This window comes from Ascaphus truei, chromosome 12, assembly GCF_040206685.1.
Source record: "Ascaphus truei isolate aAscTru1 chromosome 12, aAscTru1.hap1, whole genome shotgun sequence".
Classification (NCBI taxonomy): Eukaryota; Metazoa; Chordata; class Amphibia; order Anura; family Ascaphidae; genus Ascaphus; species Ascaphus truei.
The window spans coordinates 33,970,441-33,996,511 of NC_134494.1; the positions used below are offsets into that span (position 1 = coordinate 33,970,441).

The 26,071-nt window shown below is 42.9% G+C and overlaps 1 protein-coding gene across 7 annotated transcripts in view; it reads left to right on the forward strand.

Annotated features, from left to right (window-relative positions):
* LUZP2 (leucine zipper protein 2) overlaps nucleotides 1-26,071 on the forward strand; it is a 304,222-nt gene that overhangs the window by 144,548 nt on the left and 133,603 nt on the right. For 3 of the 7 annotated variants that reach the window (XM_075567271.1, XM_075567276.1, XM_075567277.1), the window contains exons 2-4: nucleotides 20,101-20,218; nucleotides 22,719-22,789; nucleotides 25,683-25,764. In XM_075567271.1, coding sequence (XP_075423386.1) covers nucleotides 20,101-20,218; nucleotides 22,719-22,789; nucleotides 25,683-25,764 — 271 coding nt within the window. Of the gene's footprint in view, nucleotides 1-2,942; nucleotides 3,034-20,100; nucleotides 20,219-22,718; nucleotides 22,790-25,682; nucleotides 25,765-26,071 lie in introns of all 7 variants that reach the window. The other 4 variants (XM_075567278.1, XM_075567279.1, XM_075567273.1 and 1 more) reach the window with 3 other exon arrangements.

Sequence of the window (26,071 nt, forward strand, 5' to 3'; positions counted from 1 at the left end):
ACAGAACAAAGATCAATAGATTCAACACAGAAGCCAAACAATCGCTGCTACTACATTCTAAATGACCTCCACAAATTGGCACACAACCAAATGCTATTTCTTTTCATCTTTATTAATATAAATTCATGCCATGGCTCCGGCTATTACAAAGTGACATTTTGTGTCTTTATAACTTGTCCGCCTAATTTTTGGGGGTCATACATTTAGACTTCTCAGCAGAAACATTGCACGCAGCACATACTCGAGTATGATATAAAACTATTCAGACTAGGTCATTCGGTCTTGGAAAAAAGGTATGACATCATTTTTTTTCTTCACGCTGTATTTAAATTTCTTTTTTATGTTTCATTTCAATTAACTTGTTTAAACCCCAATTAGTTTCTTATGTACATTTGACAAATTATTCATGTGCAGGAGACTATGTAACAATGGTTATTTATCACCATATTTTGCCTCTTGTTTTTATGAAGCCACATGGTACATGCCCTTGATGCATACTGCTCTCTGATAGGTCACTAAATATGTTTAATGGCTATGGATAACACATGGCGGTGATGTAGTCAGAAATAGAGTTTACAGAGGGAAATTTAGGGCACAAGAAAACAAAAGAAATGCTATCAGTGCATTTGAAATGACCCAGCATTGGTACAAGAGCAGCATTTGTTTTGTTTTGCCAGTGCCAGAAATACTATTTTTTTTTAATTTAATCACACATTATATAGGTTATGGTGGGTTTGAAAGAGACAAAATTCCTCCACTGTACAGCACATAAAAATATCACTTGTTTGCACATTCACACGTCTCAGACAGGAGCACTAAAATGGAACGAGGGGGGGGCGGTGGGACAGCAGGGACTTGATAATAGGACAGTTGGATGGATATGCTATAGAGACAGCCAAAAAAAATATTTGAAATACAGTACTTAGGAGCACATTTGATACGAGAATCACTTGGCAACATCAGATTTCACAAATCCTGATGTTTTATATACTGTAGGATTATAAATTCAAAAGGCCATTTAAAGTTAAAGCATATCTATTTAAACTGATGTCCATGATCAAAATAGAGGAAATCATCCATAAGGAGCTCAAGACCAAAATTATTTTCCAAAAACGGACTGGGTTCTTTAACTTTTTATCGGACAAAGCCAAGGCAGCCATGGACAAAGTGTTTACGGACACAACATGGTGTCTAACCAGACAGCTTCTCACACAAAACTTAAACAGAATGACTATCCATTTCCCATTGTCTCATACGGTGGGTCTTTGGATCTGCACTTCTCAGTTGGCGGTAGCTGAAGAGTTCCCCTTTTGGAAGCTCCATAGCTAAATGTGTTAAAGGATTTCAGGCTGGTACCAAGTAGGAAATCTCCCAGCATGGTTATGTCTAATTTTTCCCACCATTGGAAGTCTCGCCCAGAGCATGCATGTTTAAAGTCTGGGCTCCCAAGAAGTGGGGTCATATTTGAGTGTTTTAAAGTAAGCTTATGACTGTGTTTTGCTATGTCACATATAATCAGTGAGTCAGATATCACTGGGTTTGATGTTGGGGTCTTCAATCTGGTATGGACTGGTAGCCAGAGTAGTGATTTGAGTGTAGGGGGTTTAGTTTCTGCTTCCTCAATATCTAACCACACCCATTCCCCTATTTCCCAAGTACCACAGCACCAATGGACTCACTTGTGATGCCTTGTAGTGGGAGTAAAGACATGGAACCGAGAGACCACTAGAAGTAACCGAGTGGGTAATGATCTTGATCTTATAGCAGACTCTCGGTCTCTTCCAGCTCCAGATTAAACGGGTCATGCATTGCTGGAAACTATTGATATCTTCTTTTTTTTTTATTGAGTTATTGAGGATACGGAAGAGGTATAATATTTTGAGTAGTAAATTCATTTTAACAAATTCAATTCTACCTATCCATGAAATTGGATACTTTGACCACTAGGCCAGATTGTTCTTGAGATTTCTAATGGGGGGTTGGGTAGTTAGTTTCATACAGTACAGGCAGCCCTCAGTTATCCAACACAATGCGTTACTCAAAATGGCGTTGGATTGCGAAACGTCTTAAAGCGAAACATGTTTTCCCATAGGAACACTTTAAATGAAAGGTTCTGTTCCTGAAGGTATTTTTAACACAAATATTTTACGCAGGCAATAAGATATGCAGCACACACATAAATTATATAGTGTATATACTGTATTATATATTTATTATATAATATTATAATATAATATATTATATAATATAATATTATATATATTATATACACAAACAACTTTGCAAAGCGTCGTAAGAGCGTTGGATAAGCCGTTTTGGCGTTGTAAAAATGAATATAGGTATGCATTTCATAGTGTTGGATAAGCCATTCGTTGTAAAGCGAAGCGTTGTAAAATGAGGATTGCCTGTATAATGCAATCTTTCTGTCAACCTAATTCCTACAGTAGGTATTTCAACGAGGACTTCTGCCAATTTAAGTCAAAATTGGTGGCAATCAACTTGACAGTTTGTGTTCTTCAGGCCTAACCATAGAGCTTCTGATTTAGAGTTGTTTTTTTTAAATCCTAAGAGCACACCACATTTTGAGATACTATTGAAAAGGTTTGGGAGGGACTGCAATGGTTTTGTAAAGGACTTTCCCCATGATTCCAATACCTCCTTGGGCATTAGACCTGTCTTTTGCTAGATTTAGGGTTGAGCTAAAGTCATCTCCCAAAAGTACCTCCCCTTGTGTAATGGTATTTAATGTATTGGAAAAGGATATGAAGGATTGAGTTCTGGACTCATCTGGGGCATATACACATGCCAGTGTAACCCTAGTGTCACGTAGTTAGCTAGTTACAGTATCTTAATAAATCTGCCTCTTGGATCTTTTTTTATTTTGTCAGGGACAAATGGTAGGTTTTAATGTAGCATAATGGCTGCACCTCTTTTCTCTGTAGGAGCTGAGACCACGAACACCTGTGGGGTACGCCTTGTCCCAAAATGAGGGATGGACCCCGTGTTTGAACTAGTCTCCGGTAGAAACACCAGGTCTGCTATAATTTTTTTTAGAGTTGTCCATGGCTCTCCTACGTTTCTGAGGACTATTAAGATTCATTTCCCATGGAGACTGCGATGGCAGATACAATAGATATCTTTAAACCAAGGTTGAACATCATTTTTGAAAGAAAAGCTATACAGGGATGTACCCAAATGTTGTTTCATGGATAATTGTTACAAAATGCAGCAAGGGTTTCAGACCTTGTGTTTGTGTTAGTAACAGTTATAAGCAAACCATTTCATTTTTTTTCTCGTGTTACAATATTCTCTTTTATTATTTGTTTGCTGCTTTAAGAATATCATATTTACATAATTTTTAAATTTCCCACTGAAAAAATCAAATTATCCCTGCAATCTTTAATTTTCCCTTAAAGAATGAAGTGTATTTGGATGAATTGTTCACAAGGGACACATTGTTATATATTAATGTTGCACTGGCAGATAATATAAGTTGTATTATTCTATTTTGCACATAATTTCTGACAATTTTGAATTCGCTGTAGTCAAGCAATTTATCTACTCCCCATAAAAGTTCATTTTAACAATATAACAAGAAAGACAATAAAATGTGTTTATGAATTGATGACTATCATTCTAACTAGGAAAAATTCAGCATTAATAGCTATGGCACACACAGGAGTCTCCGGAATAGGTAGGTCTTAAATCTAGTCTGTTTATTATTTTAAGCAGAGCTGTCAAAATGTACTAGACTGGAAAAATAGAAAGCAAGATAATTCTGCTGAGAACTCTTATGTGCAAACCATACCACACACGAACACAAAAATTATATATATATATATATATATTTTTTTTTTTTTTTAACTTATGGTGGGTGAAAAAGGCAATAAAAAACCTCCACTATTAGCATATAGCCAATAAAGGATATCACTTGTGAGCACATTCACATGTCTTAGAGAGGTCTGCAACCCTGCCTTTCACCATTATCACCTAGCATACAGTGCTCCCACTGCAGCAAGGGATTCTGGGAAATGACATGCAAATGAGCACACAATGTGTCACCTTTTGCCTTTTTCGAGCGGTTTGTACTTGCTTTGCTAGTCCCATGTTGTGCTTAAAAGCTGTGTGAACGGTGATGCATCAGCTTAAAAGGTTCCATGTGAATGGATATTCCAGGCAAAAGGTGACACATTGTGTGCTCAATTGCATGTCATTTCCCAGAATTCCTTGCTGCAATGGGAGCACTGTATGCTAGGTGATAATGGTTGAAAGGCAGGGTTGCAGACCTGTCTAAGACATGTGAATGTGCTCACAAGTGATATTCTTTATTGGCTAGATATACAGTATCTCCATCATCATGAGCCTTTGTCTCCCCACTGCTGGATGGAGGCCTCCCCAACAATCTTCCAGGTACTGCGGTTGCAGCTTCTCTACTCCATGTTGCTCCAACACATTTTCTAATTTCACCCTCCCATTTTACTTTTGGTCGTCGTCTTGGTCTTTCCATTTCTCCTGGAATCCAGGATACATATACACCATTGCCTTTACAGTATGTATAAATAGTTTTCAGCAGTTGGATTTTTTCATAATGCTTCTTACATTCCCGTCTCCTTGAACTGACATATTTTGACAGGGAAGCTGTCCCCATTCTATACTCGTCACACTTTATTCCTTTGCGGAGTGCCGTTTCCAAACAAAAGCAAAGAGAGAATTGTACTTTTTTTTTTATTGTTGAAATTTTTTATTGTGTTTTCCATAACAAAACATATTACATCTTAACAAGACCACAAAATACCAGTTTACAGTGATTACACATTCCATTACATTTAACTGTGCATTAAACCAATACATAATATATTACAATTACATATACTTTAGACAATTAAACAAAATATGAAATTACATTTTAAATTGATGAGTCAGTTCTAACTGCATTGCGTCATTTCCCTCATTACCCACAGTTCCTTTTGTTGTTTCTGTGCTATACAGATCCAGCCACCAGTATCCGATCACTTGCCCTGGTAAAAACGAAGGCATCTCACTGTAAATGCCTCAACGTTTCTGTGACATTCCTAATGGCCCATTGGATTAACACAGCAGGGGACCGATTCAGTTTGAATGGGACTGCAGGGACCACCCGCTGTGTTAATCCGATGGGCCATTAGGAATCTCACAGAAAAATTAAGGCATTTACAGTGAGATTGCCCCAGATTTTCCAAAGCAAGTGATAGTCACGGTAGACCAGGACGTTTAACACCATTTATATTAAAGGGATCAGTCACAGGGCAAAAAACAATAATGAAATAAAATTAGGTTTATTTTGGATAAATCTTCGGAAACATACAGAAATACAAAATACAAAATATACACACTTACAGGGTTCTGGGGGATGAAATATACCTTTCTTAGGTGGAGGGACCCACTTCAAATGGGTTTCCCCTGTCCACTTCTCTGCTCCAGGATATCAAAGTGCTGCACAAAGCAGCCCCTCTGAAATGTATCTCCACACTCTTTCCCAGTGATCGACTTCTGAGGGAATCTCCACACTCCCTCCCAGAGTGTCTCTCCCTCTGAGGTTAAGGCCGTGCTTATAGTGCTGGTGACGTGACATCACCCGAAAACAAATAGATTGCCGCCACGTGCGCTTATAGTGCGCGCGACGGCGACAAAGTGAGGGAGCGACGTCACTGTTGCGGAAACTGGAAGCCGGCAAAATTTGATTTTTCAAGGGCTGTCGCGTCACGTGACGGCCCTTGAACAAATCAAATTGCCAGAATCCTGCGACCCCGATGCCCGGCGAAACATAACTTTCGGCGGTGACGACGGCGACGGGTGACGTCACCCGACGTGTCGCCATTGACAGCACTATAGGCACGGCCTAACTCGTGCTCTGTCCAGCAGCACTGCTTATATAACCCTTGGTGGCTAACTTTTAACATTGAGCAAAGCAGCCAGCCAAGAGAAACAGTGCCTGGGGCTCAGATCTGGTAACTGATTCATTTAACTGATCCCCTACCTTTATTCTGAGCTATTTCTATGGAGAGCTTCAACTGAGTGGATTTACAGAAACTCCCCCCATACAAATGAAAGGCACATAACTTAATTTATATGTGCAGTGTTAACATGTTAATTCCATCACCATACAATACCAAACTACTGTATCTAGCTGGGGGGGGGGGTGCTAACACAGGCATAAACACAGTCATAAGGTAATTATGTAAAATGCAGGACTTAGCATTACACACAGCTAGCCCAAATCACATCACAGAACAATGTTGATTGGGGATAGGATTGTCACAGGGAAGACAGAATACATGCTTTGAAATGCATTTTTACAGACATGGTGCATTATATATTCCCTGTTCTCCCTCTGATATTGAAGACATTTGGCTGGAAGAAATATTACTAGGACTGCCAAGTTACATGTTTTTTAGGGGTAAATAGCTGGGATTTCTCCCCACTAAGTCAGTCTTCTACCCCTACCATCACAGTGATCTAATACTGGTGATTTCATCTGTAGGTCCTAACCTTATCTATGGATACCAGACATTTGATATGTTATTCTTTTCCCCCCTCATGACCTTCTGTGCCTCTCATCATGTACCAGACTTCTTAGTAAAGACCATGACGTTTGGTCAAACGCCCGCATCACAACTTCTTTGTCCTTGTCTGGTAAAATTTCAATAAAGGGATCCAATTTCTTAAATAGTGTTTCCATTTTAGCTCTTTATTGGTTCCAGCTTCCATTTTATCTAACATGAATAATTGTGTTAAATATTTGTTTAGCATCTCCATGTTAGGGTGTATTTCCTTTATCCATTGTAACATTATGGTTTTTCTGGCCATCAATAATATAATTTCTACAAATTTAGGTATTCTCACTCCGTTATTCATGATCTTCCATTCCTCCAAGTTGCCAAATATCAAAGAAACTGGTTCTTTAACCGCAGTTATTTTAACATTCTGCTGTATATAATCTAGCACTTGGTCCCAAAAATGTGCAATCTTGGGGCAGTACCATATGCAGTCGTTTAGGTCTGCTTTATGTTGTTGGTATTTTGGACATCTATTCCTGGATTTGTCTGTATTCTTGTAACTTATGTTAAAGGCACAATATACCATGTGTGTCAGTCTTAGTTGCAGCTCTCACCACATTTCTGATATGATAAGTTTTCTAGTTCTATCTAAACCAGTAAGTATTACATCAAGTTCCGGTATTTCCTTGAAATCTTTGTTCCAGGCCACAAAAACCTTTTGCAAAATCCTCTCATCATTTTTGTCTCTTACTAAATTATGTACATCTGATATAGTGAATCTATTCTCTCTGGAAAGACTAAAAAAAGATCATATATATTATTTGACAATACTTCCTTTTTATAGTTCTACAGCAGGGCTGCACAACATACGGCCCGCGATGGCCCCCCTTCAACCTTCCCTCTTTCCCCCCTTCCCTGGTAAGAAAACAATGCTCGCGGCCACATGCTGTGTCTGTGCCCTCTAGTAGGAGCGCGCTCCAGCAAACTTTGAATGCGCGCGCTTCCCCTTATCCCCCTAACCCCCCTTCCTGGCTCCAGCAGGGGGACGCGCTCCAGCAGTGCAGCGCGACCCGGATCTTCCTGGTCTGTTACTAGAGCGCGCTTCCCCCTGCTTCACCTCGCCACCAATTTAAATTAGTTTTAGTTGCCGCCACCGCCGCCATCCACCACCACCTCTTCCTCCTCTTCTTCTGTTGCCACCGACAACATCATCAGGTAGGCATGGGGTGGGGGGATTCATTTATGCGGGGGGCTGCTGAAATGACTTGGGGGGGGATGCTGACTTGGGGGGTGGGGATGCTGACTTGGGGGGAATACTGACGGGGGGAGATGCTGACTTGGGATGCTGACTTGGGGGGGGAAGCTGACTTGGGGGGATGCTGATGGGGGGGAGATGCTGCTGACTTGGGGGGGCTGCTGCTGACATGGGGGGGCTGCTGCTGACATGGGGGGGGGCTGCTGACATGGGGGGCTGCTGCTGACATGGGGGGGCTGCTGCTTACATGGGAGGGCTGCTGCTGACATGGGGGGGCTGCTGCTGACATGGGGGGGCTGCTGCTGACATGAGGGGGGGGCTGATGACATTAGGTGGGCTGCTGATATGGGCTGGGGGGTCTGCTGATATGGATTGTGGGGGCTGCTGATATGAATTGTGGGGGCTGCTGATATGGATTTTAAATGTCATTTTGTTTCAAGTAAACATTGTAAATAAATGTGTTATTTTGAATAATAAATGCTGTTTTACCCGTGCGGCCGACTCTGTTTTCCTTGTGAGGTGCAGGGAGGAGAGTGATGGGAGGTGCTGGGGGGGGAGAGTGATGGGAGGTGCAGGGGTGGAGAGTGATGGGGGGAGAGTGATGGGAGGTGCAGGGTTGGAGAGTGATGGGGGGAGAGTGATGGGAGGTGTAGGATGATGATGAGAGGTGCTGGAGGAGAGACAATGACGATGATGATGATTTTACCCGGGTGGTCCAATTTTTTTTTCCTTGGAGCAGTTCGGCCCTTTGCACGTTACGAGTTATGCAGTGATTTACAATAATATGTCACCTGTGCATATGAATAACCATGTGAACTAGGTATATCCCACTTTTCCTTTAATTCCTCCAAGATAAGGAGCCTTTCCTGGACTTCCTTTATCAAGCGTCCTATACACTTTAAGCCCTTGCCTTCCCACAATTGAAAGGATGTTTGAATTTGGCCTGGGATGAAGTTTGCATTTCCCTTAATAGGCAGAAATGTAGAGATTGTGTATGATAATCCCATATTCAACCTTATTGTCTTCCATGCTGCGTAAGTGTCTCTCACAATATAGTATCTTTGATCTCTCGCGGCAATGCTCCCCACTTTGTATGTAGTATATCTCTTAGATGCATAGGCCATACCTGCTGCTTCTCTATCTCTAAATTTGAGTGGAAACTTTTCTCCAATATCCAATCGCCCGCATGCCTTATAACACATGCTAAATTGTACTTTCTGATATCGGGGAAATTTAGTCCTCCCTGATTCTCTGCATACACGTAGTTGTAGGTTTTTTTTAATGCTATTCTGCTACTAAATGCTTTATTTAATTGTTTTGTATCTGTAGGTTTTATTTGTAATGGTAACATTTGTAAGGGGTAGAGAATTCTGGCAAAGCTGACCATTTTTATCAGTTGGCATCTCCCTGACAGGTTCAGAGGGAAGTTCTGCCACTCTTCCAGTTCCTTTATTACCTTCTGAAAAATACTCTTAAAATTGTCTACATATTCGCTGCAATATTAATACCTAGATATTTGATAGATTTCCTTGTCCTTTTAAAGGGTAACTTCTCATCCCATTTTACCTCATTCTTATTTGTGAGGATTGATATTTCTGTTTTTGTAACATTAACTTTGAACCCTGAGAATTTATCAAATTCCCCAATAGCTTTAAATATGTTGGGCAACGCCTCCTCCGGATTAGACACTAGGAACAGCAGATCGCCCGCAAGTAGAGCTAATTTAGCCTCATACTTCCCTATGTTGATTCCCTTGAAACTTTCCGTACTTCTCAGATATTCGGCCAAAGGCTCGATTGCTAAATTAAAGAGCAAAGGTGACAGAGGGCACCCCTGTCTGTATAATTTAAACTCGGGAGACCGTAACTCCGCTGCCACTATTTTAGCTTTTGGATCTGTATACATTGATTGTACTGTATTATCCTAAGGAAAGGTCCCTCAATCCCCACTTTTTGCAGTACATGGAACAGATACTTCCAGCTTACATTATCAAAAGCCTTTTCGGCATCTATTGATATTATGATATTATTTTTGTTATTGTCTATATTAGATTTGGTCCAGTTTACGGCAGCTATAACTTTTCTAATCTTTACCGGATGTCTCCCCTTTACAAATCCAGATTGATCTGGATGGATCAATTTTGGTAGGATTGATGCTAGTCTCTCTGCTAACATTTTTGAGAAGATTTGGCGCCTTGATTTAATAATGAAATTGGTCTATATCAGGCCTGCACAACACGTGGCCCGCGGGCCACATGTGGCCCGCCTGCACTCACTGTGCAGCCCGCGGCGGCGTTCTGCTCTCCACCTCCTTCCTGAGTCCGCTCTCCCACTCCCCCACGAGCCCTCTTCCCCCCACGAGCCTGCTCTCCCTCGCGAGCCCGCTCTCCCCCTCGCAGGGTAGCAGCGCGCTCTAGCATTGAGGAACTTTCGTGCCTGCTGCTTGCTAGAGCGTGCGTGCAGTCCTGCCTGCTCTGCCGCCACCTCCTCCACCGCAAACCAAAGTAGGGAAGGGGGAGGGGGGTGTGGTGGCGGCGGCGAGATGATGTAATTTAAAGTGCAGGGGAGGCAATTTGAAGTGCAGAGGAGGGTGATTTGAAGTGCAGAGGAGGGTGATTTGAAGTGCAGAGGAGGGTGATTTGAGGTGCAGAGGAGGGTGATTTGAGGTGCAGGGGAGGGTGATTTGAGGTGCAGGGGAGGGTGATTTGTGGTGCAGGGGAGGGTGATTTGAGGTGCAGGGGGGTGATTTGAAGTGCAGGGGGGCGATTTGAAGTGCAGGGGAGGGTGATTTGAGGTGCGGGGGGTGGGGGGAGAGGTGAGGTGCAGGGGGGGGAGAGTGATGTGAGGTGCAGGTGGAGGATAGTGATGTGTGATGCAAGGGGGGGAGAGTGATGTGAGGTGCAAGGGGGGGAGAGTGATGTGAGGTGCAGGGGGGAGAGGGATGTGAGGTGCAGGGGGGAGAGGGATGTGAGGTGCAGGGGGGAGAGGGATGTGAGGTGCAGGGGGGGAGAGGGATGTGAGGTGCAGGGGGGTGGTATGTGTGTGGTGTGCATGGGGGTATTGTGTTTGATGTGGACGGGGAGTATTATTTGTGTGGGTGAGATGGGGGTATGAGAGATAGATGGGGAGTCTCGCAAAGGTTGATAATGAGGGGTTCTGGGGGAGATATATGATGAGGGGTGCTGGGAGAGATATATGAGGATGATGATGATGATGATGATGGGTGCTGAGGATGATGATGATGATGATGATGGGTGCTGGGGGAGATATGATGATGATAGGTGCTCGATGAGAGATGATGATGATGATGATGATGATGATGATGATGAATATTTTACCTGTGCGGCCCAAATCTTTTTCATTGGAGCAGTTCGGCCCTTCTCACTTAACAAGTTGTGTAGGCCTGGTCTATATGATCCTGGATTTAGTGGGTTTTTTCCTTCCTTGTGAAGAATCCTTATGTATGCGAGCTTGCCCATTTCTAAGTATTCTTCAGTTTTTAATATATCTTTGACCACTTCCTTAAGTGGTAGGCCTATTTCCGCACTTAAGATTTTAAAGAATTCGGCCCCAAACGTATCGAGCCCTGTGCTTTGCCATTTTTAAGTTTTTTAAATCAACTCTGATATTTCTTCTAAGGAAATTGGCTCATTTCATCTTTGTTGATCTTCCCTTGCTAATTTAGGCAACTGTAATTTTCCCATGAAATCCTCCATTACCTCTGTGCTTTCCTCACTCTTTCCATATAATTTTTTCTATTATTCTTGAAATGCTAAAGATATTTCTTTGGATTCACTTGAGATTTCCCCATTAGCTTTCTTTATTTTTGTTATATGTTTAGATGATGTGTAGTTCCTGACCACATTCCCCATTAGTTTGCCAGATTTAATCTATATAGATATGCGAATAAAGTCTCTACATTGCATTTTATTTTACTTCCTTTCTCTGCAGCCATATCTCGCATATGTCCTTTAAAAAAAAAATATTCCTCTTTTGTGGCCAAAGATGGTTTTAGATTAAAGCTCCAGTATTCTTCGCTTAGCTCGTCACTCGCTTTCCTGAATTCCGTGTCTATTTCCTTCCATTATTTGAAAAGGCCATTATACAGTATCTCCCCTTAGCACCGTCTTTGCAGTTCCCCAATACAATTGTCGTTCTCTTTGGTGTGCATTGTTATTGTCCTTGAATTGGTACCATTTGTTTAGTAGGAAAGCTTTAAACTCCTTATTGTGATATAAGTGTGAAGGGAACCTCCATATCCTATCTTTGTGCTCTTTATGCCCAATATTTAGCCCTATCCATACTGGAACACGGTCAGAAATCAAGATGTTTTCTACCCAGTTTAGGGATTAGATGGTCACTTATTAAAAAATAATCGATTCTTGAAAAGGTTTTATGAGGATGGGATTAAAAGGAGTACTCCCTCTCTATGGGATGTAGTAACCTCCAGCAGTCTGACACCCCTAGCGCTTCCCGCAGAGTCTTAATACTCTTCTGTCCTGGATTTAGTCCCCATTGTTGTATATTTTGCCCTGATTTGTCTAAGGCCTCTGGCATGGTGCCTCGGGCCGCACTGAGCCGTGCTCCTGCTCTGCCTCGCCTGCTCAAACTGGAGCTTTTTGAAGTGAAACTTCTTTAGTGGCACCTAGTTCTGATAGAGCAAAACTGGATGGATGGAGATGAACTATGAAACGGAAGTGATGTCATGTAATGGCCGCCGCTCCCCCCACACTCCCTCTGTCACATGCGGTGGCGGCTGACATATGAGGCGGTGGCGATAGCCGCCGACGTCGCTCCTAACGGCTGCCGTTCCCCGTCCGCTGCCCGTGCCCGCTGCCATGCCGCACATGCACAGTTGTGATGGCGTCGCTGACAGACGCCACACATGCGCAGATGCGGCGGGCAGCGGCGCTGTTCCCCCCCCCACACGCACGCTGCCCCGTCACCCACAAACAGCGACCCGCAGCTGCCAGTGCGGCTGGGACAGCAGAGACTGCCCGACCGGGACACCCCCCCCTTTCCTGCTCCGCCGGGAGTAGTGGGAGGAGGGGAGTAGTGGGAGGAGGGGAGTAATGGGAGGAGGGGAGTAATGGGACCACCGTGTCGCCGGGGGGGTGGCTGGCTGCAGCAGGACACACAGCTATGTCCGCAGCTCCGCCGGGGGTAGTGGGAGGGGGGGGAGAAGGAGGCGGGGGAGAAGGAGGGGGGGGCACAGCACAGAGAGAGACATACACTGACTGACTCACACACACAGACTCACACTGACTGACTCACACTCTCACACTGACTGACTCACACTCACACACTGACTGACTCACACTCACACACTGACTGACTCACACTCACACACTGACTGACTCACACACACAGACTCACACTGACTGACTCACACTCTCACACTGACTGACTCACACTCACACACTGACTGACTCACACACACAGACTCACACTGACTGACTCACACTCTCACACTGACTGACTCACACTCACACACTGACTGACTCACACTCACCCACTGACTGACTCACACTCACACACTGACTGACTCACACTCACACACTGACTGACTCACACTCACACACTGACTGACTCACACTCACACACTGACTGACTCACACTCACACACTGACTGACTCACACTCACACACTGTCTGACTCACACTCACACACTGTCTGACTCACTCTCACACACTGTCTGACTCACACTCACACACTGTCTGACTCACACTCACACACTGTCTGACTCACACTCACACACTGTCTGACTCACACTCACACACTGTCTGACTCACACTCACATACTGTCTGACTCACACTCACATACTGTCTGACACACGAGCACACGCTGACTGACACACACGCTGACAGACACACACGCACACATGCTGACTGACACACACGCTGACTGACACACGCACACACGCTGACTGGCACACACGCACACACGCTGACTGACACACGCACACACGCTGACTGGCACACACGCTGACTGACACACACGCACACACGCTGACTGACACACACGCACACACGCTGACTGACACACACACACACTGACTGACACACATGCATACACTGACTGACACACATGCACACACTGACTGACACACACACATACATACTCACTGACTGACACATACACTGACTGACACATGTGTGCCGAGCACGCGCGTTATAAGTCAATTTCTGTGACAAAAGTCAAAGAAGTTTCACTTACTATGCGCGTGCACAGCACACACAGCTTTTTTTGTGTCCTGGCAGGTGAGGCAGTGAGCGCGCTTTGGGGGCGAGGCGGAGGCGTGACGGAGGCGGAACGGAGGCGTGGCGGGAGGCGGGGCTAGTCCCTTGCTCCCATTGGATGTGAGCGGTCACGTGACCGCTCCTCCGCTCCCCTGAGCATCAAATTTTAAACTTGCCTGTCTCCTCAGAATTTCTCAGCCTCCGCACGTATGCAGAAGCGTTCGGAAGCAGCTGCTAAAGCTGCGCTGATCACAGATGAAGGGGGTAAGTTCATCTGCTCAGCGCGGCTCAGCGGGGTCTGTGGGACTATGTCTCAGGCCTAACAATGGATCTTTAGCTACATTAAAATCTCCACCCACTATAGTATTGTTACTTTTGTCTTTCAATATTTTTCCCACCGTGCTCTGGAAAAAGCTCCGGCTATTCTCATTGGGGCCATATAGATTATAAATGTTTCATTCTGTGTTGTGTATTTTTACTCTGCATTGCACCAGTCTCCCCGTTGTGTCCCCAGAGGAGGAATTGTACATTTTTGATTGCTGATGCAACCACAATAAAACATTCACGCAAACTTCCCCCCCAGAACATAGTTTCTTTCCCCAGTAGAACATTTAAATGCACGTCCGGAGGAATAGCAGCTAATGGTCTGTTTTTCTACACTCTGGGAATTTAAATGTCTGATTAGCCCATTGCCCCTACATTCTAATAAATTCTTAATTTTTTTCAGTTGTAACTTGCATTTTCAAGATGTGCAAAACATGAAAGTCAATGCAAAGGGAATTTCATGTCATACCAACTGTAGCTGTTTCCCTTGTCTCTTCTGCTTTTCTATTTATATTATTATTTTTTGTATTCAGCAGCTGTTTGTAAACTCTCCTTAACGCCTTCCTTTGGTCTCACCGAGTGGTCTAACGCCCCCTAGCCATCATGATGGTCACTCGCTTTACTTTTTCCTTGTCTGCTCCCTCTCTAACTTTTCAAACGCACCATATCCCATCTCTGACCACCATCACCTTCTTTTATTTCTCGCTCACTCTTTCGGTAATCAAAACACAATAGACACGTCACAGGTCTCAACATCTCTAGAAGCCCTTCAGTCTCCTCTGTTCACTTTCAACTGCCCAGAATCAGCGGTCTCCCTACTTAGATTGTGAGCTCTTCGGGCGGGGACTTTTTTTTCTAATGTTACTTGTATATCTGAAGTGCTTATTCCCATTATGTTTTATTTGTATTATTTGTTATTTTATATTAAGTCACGTGTTTTACTGCTGTGAAGCGCTATGTAAATGAATGGCACTATATAAATAAAGATATACATACACAAAGAAAAAATAGTAGCGGCAAAAAACTCGGGAAGTAGAGGGTGCCCCAGGCTGAAATCAACTTTGTTCAGCTATTGAGACCCCCTGCTCACGCACACTATCAATAAAAATAAAATGTAAGTAGCTTCATTACCTTAGCAGCTACCCGCTAAGGTAATGATTTTTTATTTGGGGGGAAGGGGGTGTTTGATAATAGTGTGAGGGAGCAGGGGGTCTCCTGAGTTGAACAACGTTGATTTCAGCCTCGGGGACCCCCTACTTCCCAAGATACAGGCCCTGTTATGGGGTGCCCCCCCCCATAATGGGGCCTGTATCTCGGGAAGTAGGTGGTCCCGGACCTGAAATCAATGCGGTTCAACTCCAGAGACCCCCTGCTACATTACTGTAATAGTGAAAAAAATGTGATTGCAACGGCGCTTACTTATAACAATGTCCTAAAAAAGTGAAATATGTGTAACAATGTGTTTAAAAGCAAATGACAGAAATAATATCTATAAATTCAATTACAACGTGAACTGTGATCTATTAGTTAATCATGTGATAAATCCACCACCCAGTGTAAAAGGTGCTAATAGAAAAGCTACTCAAAACCCTTGTAAAGACTGTTCTCTTAGTCTTTTTGATTGCAGAATTCCTCAAAGATTCAGGGGAGCGCCAATGTTCACGTGATTATATGAAAAAGAAAAATAAAGGCAACATAGGGGCCTATGCAGAGAGCAGCGCTATTTCGAAATTCGCCATTTTTTGGAGAAAATCGCGCAGAAAGCAGCAGAAAATGGCGAGTTCCGAAAAACGCGCCAATTTTTCTTTTCTATTTGTAAAACTCGCCTCGCGGCTGGCGAGAACCTCAATCTCGCCAGTTTTAAAAATATCCGTATGCAGAGAGGCGCGAACGGCATCTAGCAGAATTCGCACTTTTCTGCATATGGAGAATAAAACTCTCCAAAAAAGCTACTTTTTAATAAATTCGCCAATTTTAAAATTCGCTGCTCTCTGCATAGGCCCCATAGTGTGATACAGTCTCAATTCTTTCTTTCTAGTGAAAAAGGTAATCCACTCACAATTACTCATTACATAGTAGTGCTCCAAAAAATTTATTATAACACACAATGGTATAAAAATGACAATCTATTTAATAAACATGAATGTTACATAATTAAAAACAATGTTTATTAAATAGATTGTCATTTTTATACCATTGTGTGTTATAATAAATTTTTTGGAGCACTACTATGTAATGAGTAGTTGCGTAACAATTACCATCAATTACCATCAAGTTTTTATCATATGGATTGCAATTAAGTGATTAATTAATTCACAAGTTCTGTGCCTATAAATATGCTAAGCAGTGATAGAGCAATTAGATTCCTGAAGAAGTCGTACCGACGAAACGCGTAGAATCCTGTGTTCAGCATCCAGTCTGTGCAAGTCACAGTTGCGAAGTCCTGGCAGCCGGAGATCCCCCTTACAGCACTTCCGCCCACAGCCCTGCGTCAACCGGATGTGACGTTGATGGGAGCAGAGAAGCAGAGGGAAGAAACACACTGTGTACCGGTGAATTGCTTTATCTATCAGGATTTCGTACAATGACTGTACCTATTATTCCTTATGTGAGTGCATAGCCATATGTTTTATCTGTGATGATCTCCAATACATTTTAAGACGTTATTGCGCAATTTTGGTATTTCTTATTATTTCTGGGTATTCGTGCGGTGGTGGAGAAAAAGTGAAAGGGGTCTACACCTGTGGATATCCATGTTCATTGCTCTAAACAGAGAGAGGAGTGTCTCTGTAATGCCTGATTTTTGAAAGGAAAATTGTGAGTGGATTACCTTTTTCACTAGAAAGAAAGAATTGAGACTGTATCACACTATGTTGCCTTTATTTTTCTTTTTCATATAATCACGTGAACATTGGCACTCCCCTGAATCTTTGAGGAACATTACTGTAATGTTAGAATTTTAATAAAAACCCCGCGGTCGACTGTGAGAGGTGCGCAGTTAGAGTGACTGATTCAGTCTATCAGCGTCTATTACAGAGAGGCAGACACCGGTAAGACTCACATAGCAGGGACCCCTGCTGTGTTACTCCGATGGGCCATTATGTCTGCAACTGACCATCATGGGTCCAGGTACACGGGGCACTTCAGACAGGCTCGCCTGCTAATGGGTCATACAAGCCATCAATAAATAATCTCCAGCAATTTTCCTGCAGACACACACAACTTATGCTTTTTGACTCTCAGTATATGTTCTGGATTGTACTTAGATACTCACCAAAATAGATATACAGTATAGTATTTATTCAGATACAGCATTACAGAGAAGTGCCATCACTGCACCTAACAAGAATATTTTTTTTAGGAGACCTACTGTGCATGCTGATAGAAAACGATCTCTTAGACTCCACTGTCACTTGTAGCACACACATGCAAATACATAAAAAAAATAACATACAGTAGTGATCGCATATGAAAAGGGAATGGTAGTAGTGCACTAGATATTGTATTCAGTAGTAAAAACAACAATGTGTGTGTGTGTGTGTGTGTGTGTGTGTGTGTGTGTGTGTGTGTGTGTGTGTGTGTGTGTGTGTGTGTGTGTGTGTGTGTGTGTGTGTGTGTGTGTGTGTGTGTGTGTGTGTGTGTGTGTGTGTGTGTGTGTGTGTGTAAAATGCACAAACAATATGTATTCGTAATCCAGAAAAAGCCCCGAAAAATCAGAAAACAAATACTAAACCTATAATGGATCAACTGATTCACAGATCCAATTTGGGTTCGAGGTTGGTGCTCTCTGAAGAGTCAACCAGCTCTGACAATTTGCTATTAAACAGTGAGAGGACAGAAAGTTTATTGATACCAAAATGGAAGAATAGAATAATATAAGACCTGGGTTCAAACAGGATGGTATTCCTGTGAGTAGTATTCTTGTATCATGTATTGCTTGTGCTTATGAATCTTTTACACATCTCTATCAGGTACAGGTCGAGCTTTTTAATACAGGCTTCTCACTACAACCTTTTCTTCTCTCTAACATGAACTCATATTTGAAAGGACATTCCGTTGTTCACCTTAACATGAGTTACTTCGATTTATGTTCTAGGCCACTGCATAGACTCAGACACTATATGAATTACAGGGAAGGTATGTTATTCATGCACATTTCAATACCAGTCTTGACTTCTCTGCTGGATATACAACATGTGTGATATAATATTCATAGCCGTAGCAAAACGAATGGGTTTCATTTCTTATACATATCTTACTGGTACCATCCATGATGGACATCCCATTGTAGTAAAAACAGAACTACTGTATGAAAGAACTTTGTAATTTCACGGAATAAGTACTGACGGAACAATAATTTAAACAAATTATCTAAAATGTAACTTACACTGCAATTTAATGCTTATTGGTCTAACCGCGGCATGTAGCGTAATTTTTGATGGTATACTTTTAGGAAAAATGGTTTCAAGCTCCTCTAAAAGTGTCTGTGTTTTTTACTTCAGTTGTTATAAATGAAACTCCTCTCTAGTAATTATTTTTGTAGTATGCCTGGAGGGAATTAGACATGTTGAGTTTCATTAGGTAGAAAAGAAAGCTTCAGTTTATTCAGCACGATGCATCCCTACAGCCACATATATTTGTCAGCAATGTCATTAGAAAACAATATGGTTGATAAATGTTTTGTACTGTCTCAAATCTTTACTGTAACAATGACTTATTGTCTTCTCCCCTTCAAGATATATAACTTCTATTTATCAACCATCCTCTCGCAGTGCCTGCAAATACATAACAGGGTCTTCCCATCAAAACAGGAGGGGGGGGGAAGTAAAAATAGAACAATGGGCAGAGCAATAACAACCCTTAACACTGGAGCAAAGAATACAAATGAATAGGCCAAGCAAAGACACTGTCAGATCTCAGATTCGCAGAGAAAAGAGTAGAAAATAATTGTGCACAAAATAACTGCACGTTTGTAGGATGTTTTATCTTTCGTTGGTTTTCATTCACTTCTCAAATCAAAATACATTCTTTAGGAACCCAGGACACAAACAGCGGTAGATGGGAGATCATTTTAATATGTATATTTGAATGAAATGCGCTAAATTGTTTGTTTTGAGTTGTCACGTTTTCCCTTTCTTTTAACTTCACCAAACCTCTTTAGGTTTTGGGTGGAATAGAGTTGCCTGGTTATCCATCTGCTTCCTATGAAATAATCTTTATTTCTTAGATCAAGGGGCACTCAACTCCAGTCCTAAAGCGCCTTCCCCCCACCCCCCCTCCCACCCCCCAACAGGTCAGGTTTTCAGGATAACCCTGCTTCAGCCCAGGTGGCTTAATCAGTCCCTGCTTCAGCACAGATGGCACAATCAGAGGCTCTCTGATTGAGCCACCTTTTGTGATATGCTGAAAACCTGACCTGTTGGGGGCTCAGGGGACTTGAGGACTGGAGTTGAACACCCCTGTCTGATAATAAGATTAGAAAATGGGGAAGTGCACGAAAGTAAAGAATTCTTTGTGATGATGCACAGATTTCTTTAAGCGTCTGTTTGAATCTTTGTGAGTTTTTCAGTGCTGTACTAAGTGATCTATGTTAGTGACTGAGCTACGCATAGGATATGTAGCATGACAATCCGTTCTGATTGCAACAGACATCACATTTTAGCTTAAACTGGGGGCTGACATTTCCATTTCACGCTACAGCTCGGCGCTGTAGATATTTATCTGACCCTTGTATCTTCCATGCTAGACAGGGCTATGAAGACCTGGAGAAGCAGCTGAAAGAAGTTTTCATGGAAAGAAGCAGCATCCTCCTCCAGCTTTCAAAAACATCCAGAGAACTGGAAGGCATTAAAGTAAATCTCCAGGTTAGATCGCTCTTTAAGTGTACGTGATGTGGACATTCACTTGTCTACTTTAGCAGCGTGTATTGCAATAAGTTACAGTCAGTTAAATGTACTCAGCTATGTAACATCTGCTTTGGGTCCCTCCAAGCATTTAATAGAATGAAGCTAAGGATTTGGGGATGGGTTCTCAACTCAAGTCCTCACCCGCCCCTCCTTCCCCAGCAGGTAGAGTTGCCAGGTATTGAACTGGGCTGTCCTGTATTTGGATACTCTGTCCATTAAAAAATGAGAGGTACTGTTATAGTGGACATGTATGTGTCCGGTATTACTTCCCTGGACATAGTGACCTGATGCACCTTTCACCATTGAGTCCAGTATTTTTGGAGAAGCCACCTGGCAACCCTACCAACAGGTCAGGTTTAAAGGATATCCCAGCTTCAGCACAGGTGACTCAATTTGTCGCTGTCTTTGACTGAGCCACCTGTACTGAAGCAGGCAGACACTGATTGAGCCACCTGTGCTGAAGCAGGGATATCCTAAAAACACCTGACCTGTTGGGGGAGGGGAGGTCTTGAGGATTGGAGTTTAGAACCCCTGGGTTAGGTACTAAGGGTCAGTTTTTTTAGGCACAGGTTTAAATGGAGTCGACCCTTTCACTCACTGAAGTGGGTTGCAGGCCTGTCTGATGATAACATGAGTTAAGCTGGCCTCGGTTAAAATCTACACTTGTTATTTTGATGTGTCAACAAGCAATTGTGTTGACGCAATTCCATTCCTCAGCTGAACACTAGAAAATAACAACACCATTTACATTTATATATAAGATGCCTCTAAGAATGTTAAAATTGGAAGCTAGACTGGTGATATCCATACAGATGCATTCATGTTGGGTCAAGTCACAGCTAATGGTAGTGTTGTGTGGCCCTGTATAGAGCATGTGATACAACTTCATCAAATAACATGATTCAAAAGGGCTTATTGAATAAGCCCTGAGGCGGCCATTCGTGCTGCCACTTACAGATGTAGCCAAGTGTATTGCTCCAGCAGGCGCGTTAAGGGGAGATTTGCTGGGATGTTCTGTGTTATCAATGCCATAGAATCCTAGGAAAAGTCTGAGACATTCTGCATTTTAAAGATAGCTCTGCGCCACAGGCAAAGTGCGGCATGACCACAATGTTTCTTCCTGCCCCTCCCTCCCCTCTTGGTCACCGGCGACACCCCGGAGCTAGGAGGAGGCTGGCTGGAGTTAAAGGCAGGTAGTGAGGGGCGGGGAGATCATGCCGCACCCTTTACTGTTTTCCCTCCATTTTTGGTTAAATTCTTTTTTGTGTGAGTTATACTGTACTTGTAGTGAATATATTTGAGGTGTCTGTTGGGGTTGTATTACCTCTGCCGGGGCAGCTGTTTGGGGGTAAGTGCAGGGTAACCTTGCCAGACGGGGCTCAGTACTACGGTAATGCCTGGTGGTGACATGGTTTTATGAGTGGGCAGGGCTCATTGGGCTTTGAGTACCTGAGGCCTATCTCGCGGCTCACTTGGGGTCAGTAAATGACTGGGATTTGTGATGGTCCCAACGGCAGTGTCGTCTTAACGCACGTGCACGTTGGGCAGTTGCCCGGGGGGCACACGAGCACAGGGGCCCCATGCTAATCTATGCACAGACCAGAATTTAACACTAATTTTCTGATCACCCGCCTCAACACTCAAATCTCCCGCTAACTCAGTAGAAGGAGAAAAATTACGACTTGTAGCGGAGAGTTGGCGTGTCTGCATTTTATGTCTGGAGGTACCAATAAATATAAGTTTATTTTATCGATAATTTACATTTTTATTCCTGTGAGTGGTTGTGTAGGCCGGGCCCAGTGCACTGCTTTGCCTGGGGGCCTATAATGCTGTTAAGATGGTCCTGCCCAACGGGCTTTAAGAGTAATTAGCCGTACCTGTGGGGGTAGCGCTCTGCAGGGTTTGCACCTCCCCCTTTTTGTTTTATATACATAAAAGCCACCGCCATTGTACCCCAGACCTGTGTGTGTGCTTTATTTGGGGGATGTTGTGGGGGAAGGTGGGGGGCAACATCGCAGGTTCTGAGGTCATGTGATATTCTGCATTAGGAGACCTAACATCAATAACCTTAGCTACATCTGTATTACTTAGAGGTTGTGAAATTAGCCCCAAGAGCGAAATATTTAATATTAAACTGCTGTAGTGATTTTACTTGATCTGTTTTAAATGGCATGTTCAATTAGATGGAATTACAGTATTCATATCAAATATCACCAGCTGCAGTTTAATTATTTAAGGAGCAACATTGTTATTAACCACATATCCTATCACATCCTTCTGACCCCTCCAACAATAAATGAGTTGAAGAACATTTTATATATCTGTTACTTCGATAGCAAGATCTTATATTCATGTAACGGCTACTTGATTAAGGGGATGATAAGTAGGCCGATGTCCTTTACTTCTTGTTTAACATTTCAACAATTACGTATAATGTTCTTGAACTTTTTTTTTCTAGTCTTTGAAAAATAACGAGGCATCTGCCAAAAGTGATGTGCAAAAACTTTTGGAATTAGAAGAAAAGCAAAGGTAAGGTTATTTGCAAACTTATATTGATGATTGTATACTGTCACGGCCCCTTTTATTCTCCAACATCTCCCATTTTGTTTGGGTATTTTTTTTCCGAATGCCACGCACTTCACCGCGTTCGTGCCACATTCATGCCGAGCCAGCGCTAATACAATGCACGCGGCCGCGGCTTTAAATACCGGAACATGCCGCATCAAACACTGCATCTGCCCGCGGTTTTAAAAGTTGCGCTGAAACGGCCGCACGAGGCTAAAGGCGGCCGCCACTGTAACTCTGGGGGGCTCAACTCCAGTCCTCAAGCCCCCACAACAAGTTAGGTTTTCAGGTTATTGCAGCTTCAGCACAGGTGGCTCAATCAGATGCTCAGTCAATAATGAGCCCCTGATTGAGCCACCTGTGCTGAAGCAGGGATACCCTGAACAGATAACCTGTTGGTTTGGGGTGAGGGGGCTTGAGGACTGGAGTTTCATTGGTATAGTTAAATACTTGCAATAGAAATCTCATGAATATATCCAATTAATCTTCTTGAAAATACCCTTTGCTTTCACTGGTAATATTCTATTACTTTAATCCAAAACACCTTTTATTGTTATTTAATATATCCTATCAAAGTCACTAAAGATGCTTAAATTGAAAATCCATTCCATTAAATATTCCATTCAAATATAATGTTCATTTTAGGTCACATACAGATGCAGCCACCAGTATTAAGAACACTTACCTGGCAGATTCTGGGGCAGTCTCACAGTAAATGCCTCAACATTTCTGTGAGATTCAAACTGAATGGGACTGCAGGGACCCCCCGCTTTGTTAATCCGATGGGCCATATAAGAATCTCACAGTAATGTTGTAGCATTTACTGCGGGATCTGCCCCAGAATTTCCCAGGCCCGAGTTCTAATACTGGTGGCTGCATCTGTATAATCAGTGCAGGCACAGTACTTACTGTATCTCACTGCTTTTATCATAACTGACTTGCATGCTGGATCTTGATGGGATAACTATAGATGGGGAGGTTCTCGGGGGTTCGAAGTCCAAACTTTGTACCAAATGTTTGAATATGAGCAAAATTTGAGCCCAAGCCAGAGAGCGGCTCTCCCTCAGATTACTCTTCTCTAAATAAATCGGGCGACCCTTTGCGATATTGAACTAAAAAAAAACTTCAACTGTTGCAAAAATAAAGTTGGAATTTCAACATTTTCGCAAAAATAATGCACATTTCCTGCTGTTTTCAGCTTCTCATATTTAAAAAGAATCCAAAACCAACCAAGCCCCAGCCCAATACAAAACCCATAGTTGTTTATAACCAACCAGTGAAACCGTACTCATCCTAAACGATAACCCGTATCATAGGTTAGTGAATCCCTCCTTTTGCTATTGTTTTACGTTTGACGCGCTTATTCCCATTATGTGTTATAATATGATGTCACGTGTATTACTGCTGTAAAGCGCTATTTTACATGAATGGCGCGATATATACATGTAGCTCTGTTTCCCCCACCCGCTGGGAAATCCACTCTATTGCTACCGTGCGGTGCTGAGGCACACCTGTAGGTTCAGGAGAGCTGAGCTGATCTGCGATGATATGGAGATCAGGAGAGGCTTTTGGATATCATCTGTAGTTCCGTGTCAGCGCCTCCAGCTTCAGGGGGTTCTGATAGGACCAGAGACAGTCCTAGCTGAAGCACATCTTCCATACACCACATGCACTGACTCAATCCAGGCTGCTGTATAATTAACAAAGGGGCTTTATTCAGCAGTCACTGCATCAGATCTTTCCAGCGGTGCAAGGGTTCAGAGGGTTCCAACCTCTGGATGGTGCTTGACCCTGATGGTATAGGGTCATCTTCCTTGATCAGGTGTTCCCTCAGCCACAAGGCTGAGAGTGAGCGCGCTCATCTCACTATGGGAGAGATTCACAGCTCTCTGCTTCCTTTCTCCTCCAGAGCAGGAACAGGAGTCAACTACATTTGCATTCCCTCATAGGAGGAACAAGAATGGGCGGGCTAATGGTTTATACCTATACAAGATAGGCTTACACAGGCCATGAGTCACTACCTTACTTCTGTCACTCATAAGAGGGGCATGAGGGGGGTCAACAAGCCCACAGATTAACCCCTTACAGCCTGCAGCTAGCAAGACTTTCATAACAGGGCAGGGAAAGATAAGCAGAAAAGACATACCCTGTTACATAAATAAATATGTCCATACAATGTGGCGCTGCACTGAAAGCTTACAATAGCATTTTGGTGCCTAAACACACGGATATGAAGTAACTTGCTCAATGCCACAAAAAAGATAGGACACTTGGCTTCAAACTGGGCTCATCGGCTTCAAGTGTTCTTACTACTACATTACTTATTCATCCCCGAACACTCCCCAGTGTGATGCAGCCAAACTCCAGTATTCAAATGAAGCATTTTAAATCCCAGACATTAAAGTGATTCTTCTGCAGTTCTTAGCCAACCTCTCATATCTCTAATTGTACTGTATCTCTGCATTGTACAATTATTAAAAAAAAGAACTCTGCTCCCAAGAACCCGTGACCCACAAACGAGTGATTTATTATTTGTGCAGACAACACATTTTGAGTTTTGCATGAAACGGTCTTAATTGTTTTCAATTGCTCCAAAATTACAGTATTTAAGTACAATTCTATATACCACCCTCATCGAGTCAAAAGAAAATGACTTGTTCTTCACCTTCGTGTTTTTGCTTTTGTAATGGCCCCCTCAGAACTTGCCACATGAATATGACATTCTGCTTCTGAACAGATAATTTCTCTTTAAAGACCATACTGTATTAACACACGCACACACACAAGGGGAAAAAAAACATCTTGCTAATGGGGAGTCCACTTGCTAAGTTTATCTTGTTCCTTTTTAACAAACTAGGGAAGAAATGAAATCCCTGCAGGAAGCGTTCACAAAGCAACTTAATGAGGCAGCTGAAAAGGCAGAGAAACAGCAGGCCACAGTAAGTGTTTGTTATCACGTGTCCTTCCAATTACCGTTTCCTGCCATCTTTTCCATTTCCTGTTTGTGATCTTTCTGTTAGGTCAGTGCACCTTTGTTGGGTATTAAAGAGCTTTGATGTTGCATAAAAGCCTCTTTGGTAATGGCCTGGCTTTGTGAGAATGAAGAAGTAGTGGCGGGTGTTGCATTAATAGCAATGCCGGTATGTACAGGATATTGAAGAACTCCTTCTCTCATTACCACAGTGAATCCGCAAAGAATCTACATTTATCTCCACCACCCCCCACCCCTATTGAAAATGGGTGTTA